General features: G+C 44.8%; 1 protein-coding gene across 3 annotated transcripts in view; it reads right to left on the bottom strand.

The window, feature by feature from the left end:
* Positions 1-348: 348 nt before the first annotated feature.
* LOC124720088 (serine/threonine-protein phosphatase 6 regulatory ankyrin repeat subunit A-like) overlaps positions 349-15,723 on the bottom strand; it is a 126,189-nt gene continuing 110,814 nt past the window's right edge. For all 3 annotated transcript variants that reach the window (XM_047245368.1, XM_047245367.1, XM_047245369.1), the window contains one exon: positions 349-902. In XM_047245368.1, coding sequence (XP_047101324.1) covers positions 422-902 — 481 coding nt within the window. In that variant the 3' untranslated portion in view covers positions 349-421. The remainder of the gene's footprint in view (positions 903-15,723) is intronic.

Raw genomic sequence — 15,723 nt, 5'->3', positions numbered from 1 at the left:
AGACGACCAACAATATTACGCTATTTGTGTCTTCAAAGAGGTTGGGTGTTCACGTTTTGAAATGCAGGCGGTTGTGATAGGATGTCAGCTGTATTCTTTTAAGTTGCTTCAGTATGTTGTCTAGCGTGAGAAACAATGTTGGAGACAGACAAGTGTTTATTAATAGTGGAGTGTTTTCCAGTTGTTGAACTTTTGCAAAAATTGATTGTGAAGTATTTTACAGACTGAATCCTCCAAAGATAGGTTCCTCACTTTAGTTTACAGGTATCTCTTGCTGGAGTTGTTATGGTGTTACCAGAGTAGTCATTTGCAGCACAAAATTATAGGTATACATGAATGAACAAATGATAATTTTATGTATTCTTTATTTTAGATGTCAAGACAAAAGATTAAATAATTCTATTTCGATTAGTGGAATATGTCAACGTTCCTTTAGCATATCCACCAGCTCTTGGTTGTTCATGGCCAGCTCCAGGGGGGTCTTCCCCATGTCATCCCTGCCCCCCCTGTCCGCTCCCGCCTGCAGCAGCTCAGCCACCACCTCTGCCTGAACGTTCCTTACCGCCCAGTGCAGTGGAGTCCGCCCATACCGATCCCTGACGTTTGGGTCGGCGTAGGCGGCGAGCAGCAGCCGCACGACAGCTGTGTGGCCATTGTATGCAGCCCAGTGCAGAGGCGTGCTCTGCTCCCTGCTCCTGGCACCGACCTCCGCGCCCGCCCCCACAAGGCAGCTGGCCGCCCCCACGTGGCCCCTGTCTGCTGCCCAGTGCAGGGCAGTCCAGTTCCCCTCCTCCCTCGCCGTCACGTCCGCCCCTGCCGCCAGCAACGCACGCAGTTGTTCCACCGCCCCCACCTTTGCCGCCTCTATCAGCCTCCTCCCTCTCTTCGCTCTAGGAAGGCCCCTGCACAAAAAGTCGACACTCTTACACCACACACACACACACACACACACACACACACACACACACACACACAAAATGAAAGAAACGGTCAGACGCGAACAGTCCTGAGTACGCTACTGCCTAGCGACTACATACAAATCTAGAAATCAATCAGCGTATCACAGATACACAGCAGTAACCCACAATAAAAATCTGCAGCCACTTCCTATTAAAAATAGTTGTGCTCATTACTCATTGAGTTGTCACATTTTCTCCTAATTCACTCCAACGAGTCACATCCTTTGACTTCAGAATCCTGTTGGTAACCGATCGTTGACCTACACTGAAACTCACCTCTAATGTTACCTTCTGTTGGCAGCAATCCCTTCTGACACTTAGGAAGGAAACACAAGCAACTAATCACATCTCTACGCACTGGAACCCAACAATTTCCTCACCTGACAGCAAAATGATTCAGTCCAGTGATTCGTAAATTTTCTGACACACTAACACGAATACAGAAATTTGCTGCTTTGTACACAACAAGTTGGTCGCCATAGTCCAGCTATACTATGTCGCCTCTCCCTGTCACCAGTTCCTACACACCAACTGTGTGGTTCTGCTTACTAATCAGCACATACGCTCATATAAACATGCATCCACCGAAAGACACTTGCGCCAAAACGTGCATGTACATCTAAATACACACTCCGCAACCCACCATACAGTGTGAGGCAGAGAGTACCCTGTACCACTACTACTCACAGTAGTAACGTTTTACAACTTTTTTCCCATTTTTTGAAAATTCTGGACACAAACTATGCATCCCAACAGACGTAACAACATTTTACATCTATACTTACTGAGTGCTTCAGAAACTATACGTACAAACACTATGCCACAATCGAGTAATTTCTGTTTTAATACTGGTTCAAAGTTACACTGTCATTTAGGGTAACTTTAAACCAGTCTCAAGCAATGTACTATTCTTCCTATATCCAATCCTATCCATAAATTTACATCACGCCAGAACGAAATCAAGTGTTAATGAGAAGTAAAAACGAAACTGTAAATTCAGTATTGCTGGTTTCCTTTCAAATATCAAGATATTTGTATTGACCTCGCACTTGTCGACTCAAATCACTCATCTGAATCTCTCTTAAAAGACAATGCAATTTAAAGGATAATCCCATGCCTCAGAGTTGGCAAGAAGCTGCAAAGAGATGTATCAGGCAGAAACCACACAGGTAATAAAACTGAATTTCACTACGAAATTGTCGAAATAGGTGGGGTAGCAGACATTTCAAATAAAAGAACTGGTACAAAGATAATCTGACTGCTAGAAAGTTATGCTGATTGACTTTCCTTTTCTGTTCCACTCGCAGAAACAGCAAGGGAGAAAACACTGTCTATATGCCTCTTTACGAGGCATAATATCTCCAATCTTATCTGCATGCTTCTTATGCGAAACGTACTTTGGCAGAACTAGAATCGTTCAGTCGTCCTCAAATGCAGGTTACCTAAATTTTCTCAGTAGTGCTCACCAAAAATAACGTTGCCTTCCGTCCATTGATTTCCATTTCAGTGCTTGAAGCATCTAAGTAACAGCTGCGTGTTGTTCAAAACTACCAGTCCTGAATCTGGTAGCCCACCCACAATTGTTCTGATGTCTTCTTTTAATTCGACCTCTTGCAAGTACCAAACACTCGAGCAGTATTCAAGAACAGGTCGCACCAGTACTTATATGTAGTCTCCTTTACAGGTGAACCCCACTTTCCTAGAATTCTCCCAACAAACCACAGTCGACAATTCGCCTTCCTTACCACAGTCCTTTCAGTTCATACCTCTTCGCAACGTTACGCTCAGAAAGAAACGGTGTGACTGTGTCAAGCTGTACACTACTATTGCTGTATACGAACATTACGGGTTGTTTTTCCTACTCTCAGTAACTTACATTTTCCCACTAGCTACCATTCATCGCACCAATTAGAAATTTTGTCTAACTCACTCTGCATTCTTCTACAATTGCTCAGCAATGACACCTTCTCTTACAGAACAGTATAACCAGTGAAATGCCGCTTACCCTGCCCACTGGATCATTTATGCACATAGAGAGTAACAGCGGTCCCATCACACGTTTCTGGGGCACTTCTGACGATACCCTTGTCTCTGATGAACACTCGCCATTGAGGACAACATACGTAGTTCTGTGACTTGAAGAGGTTTTCGAGCCGTTCACACCCCTGGGAACCTGTTCCGCATCCCTGTACCTTCCTTACCAGTCGGCAATGTGGCACCGTGTCAAGTGCTTTACGGATGTCTAGGAACACGTAGTACGCCTGTAACGCCTGTTGCCCCTGACCCATGGTCCTGCAAGATCTCATGTGAGTAAAGAGCAAGCTGATATAAGAACGTAGGCTTCTGCGGCCAGTGTCACAGCGATTAAAACTCGCCTGGTTATAATGCCACGCCATTGCTAAAAATTAACGACAATAAAACTAAAGCCGACGTTTCGGCCGAATTGCAAACGGCCTTCCTCAGGACACTACTAGTTTTGCATGGGATAGGTGCTTCTGTTTATTACAGACTGTCGATGTCTGACGTCACTGTTGTAAAACAGTTAATTGGCCCTGTAATATGATTGGCCAGTCATGACGTAAGGGAACATGGAAGGAAAGAGGCTACTCGTGAATGTCCATGTCGTCAACGATTGGTAGCTGTCCGCCAATCAGCGTTCGGCTTCTGGTCGGCAAGTTTTGCTCCTGGTGTGGGCGGAAGTGGACTGACAGTTGCTCTACAGCTGTTTGTGCAGATACGTCCGTGTCCCGTGTAGCTTCTGCCCCGCGACCGCTCGCGGCCAGTTGGACTGGGATGGCCGGCAGCCAGGACGGCGTAAGTTTGTAGCCATCTTCTCCATGTCAGGCTGCTTAATAATTTCGATCGCCTCCCGTATTTTGCGTTCTCGCATCCACGATTCTTCAGCCAGTACTCGGGCTTCCTGGAACCTGATAGGTTGTCCACAGTCACGGTGGTGTTCCGATATCGCCGATTTATTATGTTGTTGTAATCGTACATAGCGTTCGTGTTCTGCTACTCGTAAGCTGACAGGTACCATTGTTTTCAGTTTCATGGAACCTTGTCATTTCTGGATGTGGTAGTATACAGAGCTGCGGCAGGTAAACTGGGACACAAAGTGTACCGGAAACCAACGCACACTAATCGCTACCTGCACACGGAGAGCCACCACCAGCCAGCTCAAAAGTATTCTGTTCTGCATACGTTAACTGCCCGAGCCTACCGGATAAGCGATGAAAATAACATCAAAGAAGAAGTAAAGGAGCTACAACACACGTTTCGTTCCAACAGATATGATATCATAAGAAAGGTAGCTAAAACCAAAGGGAGCAGAACACGAGAAAAAGGCAAAGAAGAGAAGTTTCCACTGGTACACTTACCATATGTAAAAGGCGTCAGTGAACGGCTAGGCAATGTTCTCCGCCGACGAGGTTTCAAACCGATTTTTCGAAGCAGTCACAGATCCACGAAATGATAGGTTCCACCAAGGATTTAGTCAACAATCTTAAGACTGCAGGTGTTTACCAACTACGTTGTGAGTGTGGAGCTGCCTACATAGGAGAAACAGGGAGACCTGTCAGCTTACGAGTAGCAGAACACGAACGCTATGTACGATTACAACAACATAAAAAATCGGCGATAGCGGAACACCACCGTGACTGTGGACAACCTATCAGGTTCCAGGAAGCCCGAGTACTGGCTGAAGAATCGTGGATGCGAGAACGCAAAATACGGGAGGCGATCGAAATTATTAAGCAGCCTGACATGAACAGAGAAGATGGCTACGAACTCACGCCGTCCTGGCTGCCGGCCATCCCAGTCCAACTGGCCGCGAGCGGTCGCGGGGCAGAAGCTACACGGGACACGGACGTATCTGCACAAACAGCTGTAGAGCAACTGTCAGTCCACTTCCGCCCACACCAGGAGGAAAACTTGCCGACCAGAATCCGAACGCTGATTGGCGGACAGCTACCAATCGTTGACGACATGGACATCCACGAGTAGCCTCTTTCCTTCCACGTCCCGTTACGTCATGACTAGCCAATCACATTACAGGGCCAATTAACTGTTTTACAACAGAGACACCAGACATCAATAGTCTGTAATAAATAGAAGCAACTATCCCCATGCAAAACCAGGCGTGCCCTGAGGGAGGTCGTTGCAATTCGGCCGAAACGTCGGGTTTAGTTTATTATTGTTGTTAGTTTTTAGCAATGACGCGGCAGAACACCCAGAAGAATTATAATCACCAAAGAGCAAGCTGTTTCGCATGAGTGAAGCTTTCTAAACACTCGCTGATTTGCGGTCAGAAGCTTTTCCCTTTCCATAAAATTTATTATATTTGAACTGAGATTATGCTCAAGGATTCTGCAGCATCCATATGTTAAAATATTTGTGTGTAATTTTGTGGATCTGTTCTTTTACCCTTCCCATACACAGGGGCCATCTGCACATTATAGCTGTCCCTAGAGACTTTGCACTGGGCTAGGGATTCACTAGAAATGCAAGCTAAGTAAGTGGTCAATGCTGTAAGAGTACTCACTAGTTATATGAAGTGGAATTATTTACTTTCAACTCTAGCAGTTGTTTCTCTGCGCCAGAGGCGGTTATTACCATGTCCTAAAGACGGGACATTTTGCAATGGTCAAATGATGCGAAGTTTGTACCATTCTCGTGCTTGAACGATTTCATAAATGCGTAATGTACAACTTCGGCCTCACTTTTGCCATGTTCTACTGCCCCATCAGACTGTTCAACGAGTCACTGGATAGAAGCATTAGACTCTCACAGCGATTTTACGTAGGACCAGAATTTTCTAGGGTTCTCGACGAGATAGGCTGCTAAGGTATGACGGTGGTAATTGTTCGCGCATCGATCTTTTTACAGACCCACGAATTTGTTACTTTGTCTGTCGTTATTTGCACTTTCTCTTTTGACCTGAAAGTGTGACAACCTTTGTTTCCTCAGTATTTCTCGAATTTAGCAGCTGAACCACGGCGGGTCTTTCTCGTCCTTAATCCACCTGCTTTACACATACTTGTCCACAGTGCGATTTAAAATCCATTTAAACTTTGTCCACACTTCATCTACGTCCGTTATAGTGGAACTAAATGATGTTACATCATTGTCCACTGGCTTGGTCTTAGCAGAAATTCTCTTCTAGTCTTTTTGATTAGTTTGTTAACTTCAGTAACCAGAGTAGTTATGGTATCACAGTCACTAATCCAGTCTCTATACTGGTATGTTGGTTAACTAGCATACTTGCATACAATCTCTCAACCAAAGCCCACAGTAGTGTGCCAAGGGAAATCTGCACCTGATAAATCCAGTATCTGCAACCACACCCTCAGTTTCTTTCCCTGCAGACATTACATGCGCATGCAGATGCTGATGTCTGTGTTCGAACTGGAACTCAATCTGTGCCACATAAGTACCAGAACCACAGTTTCCTGGTTTTTCCTTCATTCTTGAGGTTGAGAGATAATTAACAGGAATTCTTTATTCCTAAATTGTCAAGGTGTACACCATTTCTTTACCTCAAAATCGTGGTTTAGTGTAAGGGTAAGGGTAGTTGATCCGTTTTAGTTGAAGAGTGGGCCTCAATGCAAAGTGCAAGCCAGTTGCTCTGGTGGTCAAAGCCATGTTTCTCCCTCATCCAGTCCCACATAGGGTTCTGTCTAATAAATGTTATTACTGGCAATTCAGACATACACTTAATAGAATCCTGCACAATTTCTCTCTGAAGATCATCATATAATTAATTGTCTCCCACGAGCTGGCTTTGATTTTTGTGGTCAGCATGGCATTCCTTATATTACTCCCTGCTAGTAACTGGTATGCATGTAATATGGTGCAATTTAATAGGTGCTTTATCTAGCCTTTGCTACGGCCTCCAGTGCCACAAAGAGAAGTTTCCACACAGAATTGTGCCATCTCTTTTTCTTCTCTTATTTCCAGCACCATCAATTGAGCTCCATCTAACCAACAGTGACACTTCTGTACAGATTAGCGTTGTGGTACTAAAGACCCTCTTTAAGACACTCACACGCCACACTTACAAATATATGGCTGCCTGTTTTCTGTCAGCTAATGTGGTGGGCAGTGGAAGGACTCCTGCTAAGCAATCATTGTACTGATGTCATATCTAACCATTTTTGAAATGGCTAAGTTTTTGATCTGCTCACGTGTCACTGTGGTTAAAGTATACCACGCATCGCAAAGATGGCGGTATCCAAAGCTACCGCCAAGATAACTATAGTGCACCACAGGTCATAGATGAGGAGGTGAATGATGGCTTGGCAGTTGAGGGCCCATATCGACGGAGTGGCTACCAGCGGTGTCTCTACATCGACTATTCAGTGAAAGTTGCTGTGTGTGGTACTCCACAGAAGGGGCCTGGTTCATGCATCTGAGCTAACTGCTGTTCATCAGTGATGATGGTTGGAATTCGCACGCTGTTACCAGTGTGCGTTTTATCCTTAACTGGCGTGAAACGTCTGAAAGCAAACACCCTGCAACAATCATAGGAAGGGTCCAGGCCAGAGAAGGGGGAGTTACGGTCTGGGGAGTGTTTCGTGGCATTCCCTGGCTAATCGCGTCGTTCTGGAAGGCACTGTCGATCCAACGCGAGATTGCACCTATCCACCCCTACACCCAAGTTTGTTTTCCCTTCACACGCTGGAGCGTGGCACACACCTCGCAGTATACGTGCGTGGTTGGAAGAGCTACAGGATGAGTGCCACCAAACTCCCCGGATGTAAACCCAATCGAAAATCTGTGGGACCACCTCGATTTGGCGGTTCGCGCCACGTATTTTCAGCCGAAAAACCTAGCGCAGGTGGCCGTCTCTGGATTTGGTTCGGCTCGACATACATAATGGTACCTTCCAGAACCTCACTGGCCCGCCTCCTGCACCTCTCGCAGTGATGGAAGCTGTGTAACGTGGTTATTCAGGCTTTTGACAGGTGGCCGCACTAATGAGACTGGGCAGTGTATAAGCTGAACCATTTTAACCCATAATGGGAGGTGAGGTACAGCAGAATGTTTTAGACAGAAGTATAGAAGTTGTTTTAGGTAATGAGGGTCACACACTTCCACTAATGTCTGAGACCTAGAACGTGATCTTCAAGGCGATTTGGAGGTTCTGCTGAGTTTGTAAGTGTAGGAGACGAAGTGCTGGCGGTACTGGAGGAGTGAGGAGTCCTGAGTCGTGCTCAGGTAGCTCGCATGGTAAAGCACTTGTCCAGGAAATGCCGAGGTCCCGAGCTCGACTCTCGGTCCGGCATGCAGTTTCAATCCACCAGGAAGTTTCGATTTGGAGGCTATTTTTTAAACTCTGAACCCTAATATTTGATTTCAAACTCGATAAAAGCGGCAAATTTTACGCATAAAATGATACATTACTCAACGTTATTGCAAGGTTCGGTAAAAGTCATATGTTTTTAGTTCTAATAGGGATTAACTCGGAATAGAGGAGGGATGCAGCAAAATACAATGTTGGGCACAAATTGGAAAGGGAATCCTGAGGCGTGAGGTAAGGAGACTGACTCAGTGACTTGTGAACCAATGATCCACGGTTTATTTGTTTGTTCAGCCTTGAAAATATCAGAGGACCATTATACGTTTTATTTATTGTTGCTAATAAACACGTTAATTAAATCGACGTTCAAATCACACTTCGAATTTTCCAAATCCGACGTCACAAATAACAATAAAATGGAACATTAAAAAGATGTTCAAAAACTATGACCAAAATTACAGTTGTTGGTAATGACATGTCATCCCTTCTGCCCCTTTCCTGTTTGTAACTAATACTGTATTTTGCTGTATCCCTCTTCTATTCCCAGTAAATCACTATTAGAACTTACAACATATTTACTTATTTGACAATCACTGAACTTTACTAAGACCCTGAATAATGTACCGTTTTGTAACTAAAATGTGCCGCTATTTTCAAATCTAAAATCAGATAGTAGAGTTCTGATTTTTAAAAATCACTTTAGTCTCAAAATCGCTTTGAAAATCACATTCAAGTTTATGGCTAGTAGTACAGCAAGCGGCGATTTACACGGACGCTGTTCGTGTGATTTTAGTTACCAGCGTCAGTCAGTTCAGTTAACATATTTTGGGATGTACTTAGCTGTTCAGAAGTGATGGATAAGCCCACTACACCGCAGGAAAATTTCCACAACTCAAAGAATAGCGATCTTCGGAGAAAAAGGCGTCCAGTCGCCTCTGACGTAATCACGGATTGTATTAAAAAAGAGTCGCCACAAAAAGAAGTGAGGGCTAACATTGCCAGTCCCAAAAACGAAAGGGCTACAATTTACACAGCGGTCAACCTTGCCGAAATAGGATCCGTCCGAAAGGATCCCGAAAATAAACCTCACAGTTTACTAGAATCGCCAAGGAAGTACACTAAGAAATTTGGAACAAATCCATCGTTGCAAACAGCTTTCCAAAGTCGGTAATTTGACAGGCGTTGGGGAGTTTTGTATACGTAAAAAGTAGTGTTGACATTACACAAATTGCTTATTGCTGTATGAACAAAAAACCCACTTTCCTTGGTGGAAAGGTATTTTGCACAAGACTTTGCGTGAAATGGCATATTCCTGGAATAGACAGTCAAGTAAAACAAAGGTTGTGGTAGACAAAAAAATGGTTCAAATGGCTCCGAGTACTATGGGACTTAACATCTGTGGTCATCAGTCCCCTAGAACCTAGAAGTACTTAAGCCTAACTAACCTAAGGGCATCAAACACATCCATGCCCGAGGCAGGATTCGAATCTGCGACCGTAGCGGTCACGCGGTTCCAGACAAGCGCCTAGAACCGCACGGCCACACCGGCCGGCTTCACACTGGCTTGGTCAGGCACAATACCAGCGACCTTCAGTTGTAAATTTATGGTGTGGCACGATAGGAAATTACGTTGTGGGACCTTACTTTATCCATGGGGGGCTTAAATGGAAATATGTATGCACATGTTCTTACGGACATGCTGCCTGTTCTTCCAGAGGGAATACCGCTGGACAACCGACAGTGTATGTGGTTCGTAAACCGCATCTATATCAGATGATATGCACCATCGAACCGCCATACCATGCAACGTCATCCCATCCAATGCACCTTCTTCTGTTCAACTATCTCTCAAACAGCAATTCCAAATCTGGCCAGCGGTCGATGGTACACAATATGAGCATGAACTTAAGTTTAAAACTACACCTTCTTTAAGAAAGTATTTAGTTTGTGGATGACAAGTCGTCAGTTATTTCGATTAAAATGTTAAATTTATTTAATATGTATTTCGTTACGTACAACTACGAGTAGTTTCTAATTTCGACCAGACAGCAGGTGTCTTACCATTAAAGAGCATTCTCGTGCCTTCGATCAAAGACAGATGATGTACTAGACTGAGGTAGCAGAAGTCGTGGGATAGCGATATCTACATACACAGGTGGCGGTAGTATCGCGCACGCAAGGTATAAAAGGGCGGGGCATTGGGGTGGCTGTCACTTGTACTGTACTCAGGTGGCTCGTGTGGTAAGGTTGCCGACGTCTAAATGGCAGCACGACGGGAATTGTCAGACTTTGAATGCGTAATGGTAGCCACAGCGAAACTAGGACCTAATATTTATAAAAGTACAGAATATCCAATACACCGATATTTATTAAAATGTCGGTATCGGCTTTCGATATACTGTAAAAAAGGATCCGTGTACTGGCGGACAAATATGGACATACCCGCTTACAAAAATATGTGCTGCACGTTGGGAATATACTGCTCGTTTTAGAGCTGTAGAAGTATCGATTTATTAATACATATTCTGTACATCAACAAACTGTAGCCTGCCTAACCCCTTTAGAGAGAGAAAAAAAAATGATCGGATGGCATTATTGTCCCAGAAGCTCCTTTCGGGGGAGTTCGCCGCCGTATTGCAAGTCCTTTTGAGTTGACGCCACTTCGGCGGCTTGCGAGTCAATGATGAACGACACACAACACCCAGTCCCTTGCCCGGAATCGAACCCGGGCCACCTGTGTGGTAGGCGGTAATGGTACCGCTACGCTACGAAGGCGAACTTCAGAGCGCAAATTGGAAGGAACAGGATGCATATTCACACTTGACGCTAGCCACTTGCCAACAATGATAACTCACGTAAGTGGCACAATGAAAGACGTCAGGTGGGTCCATCTTTCGGTTTTGTCACATGACATTTGACCAGAACACCTCATGTCGACTTCCCTGTTTTCCATTTCTACAGACGCCAGTGACCTAGCAGCTGTAGTGTCAAAATCGCATAGTGAATCTGAACGTTTCCATTTTCTGTTGGTAGCACTGAGCGCTGATTACGTCAGCATTTCCCCTCACACGCCTGCGTCCACTACAACGGAAAATCTTATCAGATTTTTGTTCTTCAGTTTGAGCAACTGTCTTTGAAGAATGTCGATGTGAAGAAATAACACACTAGTTGCATTATCGCAAATGTTTCCCATTCACACTTCCCTCGCACCCCCCCTACCCCCCCCCCTCCACCCAGTGCAATCGGCATTGTTCTTTAGTGGCACATACACTTGCTTCACTAAGTCAAACAGAAAGGTCGGACGTGATGAAAGCTCAAAAAGTAGTAGGCCCCCTTCACACAGTAAAAGAAAAATTATGTCCTACTACAATTTCAAATGAACAACTTCAAATATTTTCTGAAAATTGTAAAACAATATAAAATAAAAATACCGGCTCTCGATATTGCCATTTTGATATCGATATATTAGGTGAAAATACATCGGCAATATATAGCCATTTTTTTTTTTTAAATACCGATATTCGGCTCGTGCTACACAGGCTGTCCAGGGAAGAGTTCAAATGGCTCTGAGCACAATGGGACTTAACATCCGAGGTCATCAGTCCCCTAGAACTTAGAACTACTTAAACATAACTAACCTAAGGACACCACACACATCCTTGCCTGAGGCAGAATTCGAACCTGCGACCGTGGCAGTCTTGCGGTTCCAGACTGACGCGCCTAGAACCGCTCGGCCACCCCGGCCGGCTCAGGGAAGAGTCCCATCTACGAATGGGTCAGGCACTGGTTGCAACATAATTTTCAGTCACTGGGAAAGAACACTCTAGAGACTTACTGGAACTTCAACGAATAGCGGCCAGCAACAGTGTACCACATTGGTTCAGAACTGTTTTGTCAGTTAATGGGGAATAGAGTTTTCACAGTTGTTCACTGAGTTTGACGACTTCTTTCATTGAAATACCGAATCTTCCTAGCCTCAAATGTTAATATTTTCTCGTGGAAGTTCGCATGCAGCACCAGTCAGGGGCAGGCAGACCACGGCCTGACGTCACTGGACTGAGAGCTCAATGAAGAAGTCTATAAAGAGCAAGTGACCATTCACTACACAAACTCTGGCCATGACCAGTCACTGAGACAATTCAGTTTCTGATGGAGCTTGTCATTACTCTCATTAATCTTAGCCTCTACATCAATAGCACTGAAAAATTCAGTAGTAGCTATGTGTAACTTTCACTATTTGTGTGTAAGTTGGGCTTCACTCCTCTGGAGTCCCTATTTTGCCAGTTGCCCATGGTGATACTGTGGAGAGCATGAAGGAGAGTGTTGAAAGTTCACACATTTATGGGACTTTGCAGGTGGGCATGGCACACAGCTAGACTGTGTGTCCGTCGATGGTGGCTAATAATCGGGATTTATGCAACAAACATGCCAATGGTTGAAAATGAACGGACGATTCAATGTACTGAACTAGGATAGAAAAATCCTATCAGTAAGGGAATCTGGTAGGGCTCTGTGCGATGGAACACTGAGACCTTAACACACAGTTTCAATGGAGAGAGCGATGGAGCCCTTGATTCGCTAACACAATAACGAAATTGGATTGTAACAATAGGATGCTGTGGGATCCATCGCAAGTAGATCCACACACTGCACGGGACTATGGCTGACCACCCTAGGCAATCGAGCACGAAATCCTTGAATCTCTGTATAGGTAGCAGAAATGTGTTTTCTAAGGTCAATTCACACATATCACGTCCCATTTAAGTTACAACATACGTTTTGCACCCAGTTTTCCACTTGAAAGTGGGGACACTCCTCTACTCAATAACACTTTGCTGCATTCTGCTCTGATCAGTTTCAAACGGTTTGCTGAAAAGTATTACTGTTGCTAGTCCTAGGCATTAGTAGGACAAACCAGGCACCACCCCACTCTCGATTGTTCCCAGGTTTATTCAAGATGGCGGATCGAAGATGGCGGCGTAGATACGGCAATGTTGCAATGACATCATCATGGTCGGAAGTTCACCTTTTGGCAGGAAGGTAGGTCAATTGGGCTACCTCCAGTAACCTAATCCCACTCCCCTACCTCCCACCCTGAGAAAATGGCAGGAAGATCAAATTCCAGCAGGACAATGCAACAACACGGGTACCTCTGCTAACCTAAGAAAATGGCAGGAAAATATGGCACTTTGGTTACCCCCACTAACGTAAGTCACCCAGCTGCCAGCTCTTCCTAGGAATTGGCAGCAAAAGGACTCGCCCTGTGCTGGAGAGGATGGACGAATGTTTTTATTTAAATTGTCTTTATTTTAACAACTTGAGGCAGTCTCACAATCAACTGTTCACCCTGGGGTTCGGAGGCCAACTGATGTAGTACACAGTACCACTACCAGAGGGCGCTGTCGTCCATCCAGTGATGAAGTCCAAGATGGCGGTCTGGTATGGGGAAAATGGCGGGAAAAGGACTCAGCCTGTTCTGTACACTGATGTACAGACAAGCAAACAACACATAAATTACCGAAAATCATGGACTGCACAAACACTCTGTGCACATAAGAAAAGCTTTAGAACTATAGTCAATTGCGACTTCTCAGAGGCAACAACGCGCACATGCATCAACGCCACCACAAGCAGCACACAAGTGCCTGTGCGGGTCCCGCAAGCACAAGGCGAAGGCATCGCTTTCATACTTGACTCTTGAGAAATTCCTGTCGAGATACATGTTGACCTAGGCACCACTTCTGACACGATGACACACAGCTGTGGTGCGGGTCCAGCGCTGAGACCGGTGTTTGCATAGGAGCTAGAAAGTTTGCAGTGTTATACTGACATCGCATCTAAATAAGCGCCAACGCACCCTCTGGGCCACTGGCGTGAAACCTCTCTACCTCTGGACATTAATGTGACAGGTCACACTATAGAAATCTCTTCCAATACTTCCCTGAATATCACAGGATACATTGTTCCTAGCGATCCTAACAGGACATGCAAGCTGCGTCTGACCAAGCACACGTGCTTACCTGCCCAGTGTGGCTGACACATTGCTGCGAAATGTTCATCCTGCTGTCAATAAACATCTCAGAAACGTTAAAAGTTCTCACTGCTAAAAGCCTTCATCATGTCTGTGCACACTTGCGAAAACAACGTTAATCATAAAAGCGTTCTTGTTGTTTGGAAAGAGAGCACTGTCTAAGCACAGACGGGAAAATCGGAACAATTACACAAACAGAATCCGAAGCACTGTCCTACAGAAGAGAAAAATGGTTTTAATTGTCGGTGTCCTACAGCTACTGGTCTGGGTATGTCCTCATGCCACAGTGGCGCATGAGTGATGGCATCCCCGCCAGAGGAGAACGGTCTGCTTCAACTTGTCTTTGAATAATAGCATTCTGAAAACTTCCTGTACATAACTTGCCTCCATCTTGTTCGAATCAGTTTGGTGTAACTACAATTAAATATTAGGGCTGCTGCCATAGTCTGACACCGAGCAATGTACTGGTTACGTCTCCTCTTTACGACAGTGGTTTTGGAACGAATCTCAGGCTGTGCGGGATTAGCCGAGTGGTCTAGGGCGCTGCAGTCATGGACTGTGCGGCTGGTCCCGGCGGAGGTTCAAGTCCTCCCCCTCGGGCATGGGTGTGTGTGTGTTTGTCCCTAGGATAATTTAGGTTAAGTAGTGTGTAAGCTTAGGGACTGATGACCTTAGCAGTTAAGTCTCATACGATTTCACACACACGAATCTCAATATATGACACACAGTTTTCCGTTAAAAAAAAAGTCTTTCATTCTCTTTGAGACTACTGACATGGTGAATCCATACCTCCCTCACGATAGGACACAGTCATTTTCTCTGGACATGCCTGAACATAAACCACTGTAACTCTGCACTGCAACCTATGCGCATTTCAGACAAACAGTGGAGTTATCATTTATATGTGAACAGCACCTGAAAAAATTATGGCGTGCCCACATTCACAGCAGCTACGTGTCTTGATTCTCCTCAGTACTAGGATATTATCTGACAATCTTCGATTCAGCGCTTCTGGAAGGTGTTGCATCCTGCCAAGATTCTCTCAAACAAGTGTTATGAAGAACAGGCGTCCGGCTCTAAATGATAATGAATACCGCACCCATGGACGTAATGCTTGGAAAGACATCATCGATGTCGGTTGGTGTACTGTAATCAGTACAACAAGGATGCACTATAGCAGGTCCCGTTGAGCACTTGTATTGCTGTTTTGTGCAGCTGTTTATGGACTGAATATCACCACTTACGCACTACTCAGTGCATTGAAATCACAATTAACCGTGTCCAATCTGTCCTTCCTTTACAACTAGAAATAGGTTTTTCTTCTTTTTCTTTTTTTCCGTGAATAGTAGACTGATTACTTCCCACGAAACATATGTAGGAACATAAGCCACAGTACCTTTACGTTGAAGCAGCAGCATAGCATTTCTGACTATCAA

This window comes from Schistocerca piceifrons, chromosome 11 (genome assembly GCF_021461385.2).
Source record: "Schistocerca piceifrons isolate TAMUIC-IGC-003096 chromosome 11, iqSchPice1.1, whole genome shotgun sequence".
Classification (NCBI taxonomy): domain Eukaryota; kingdom Metazoa; phylum Arthropoda; class Insecta; order Orthoptera; family Acrididae; genus Schistocerca; species Schistocerca piceifrons.
This window is presented reverse-complemented; position numbering and strand designations above follow the sequence as displayed.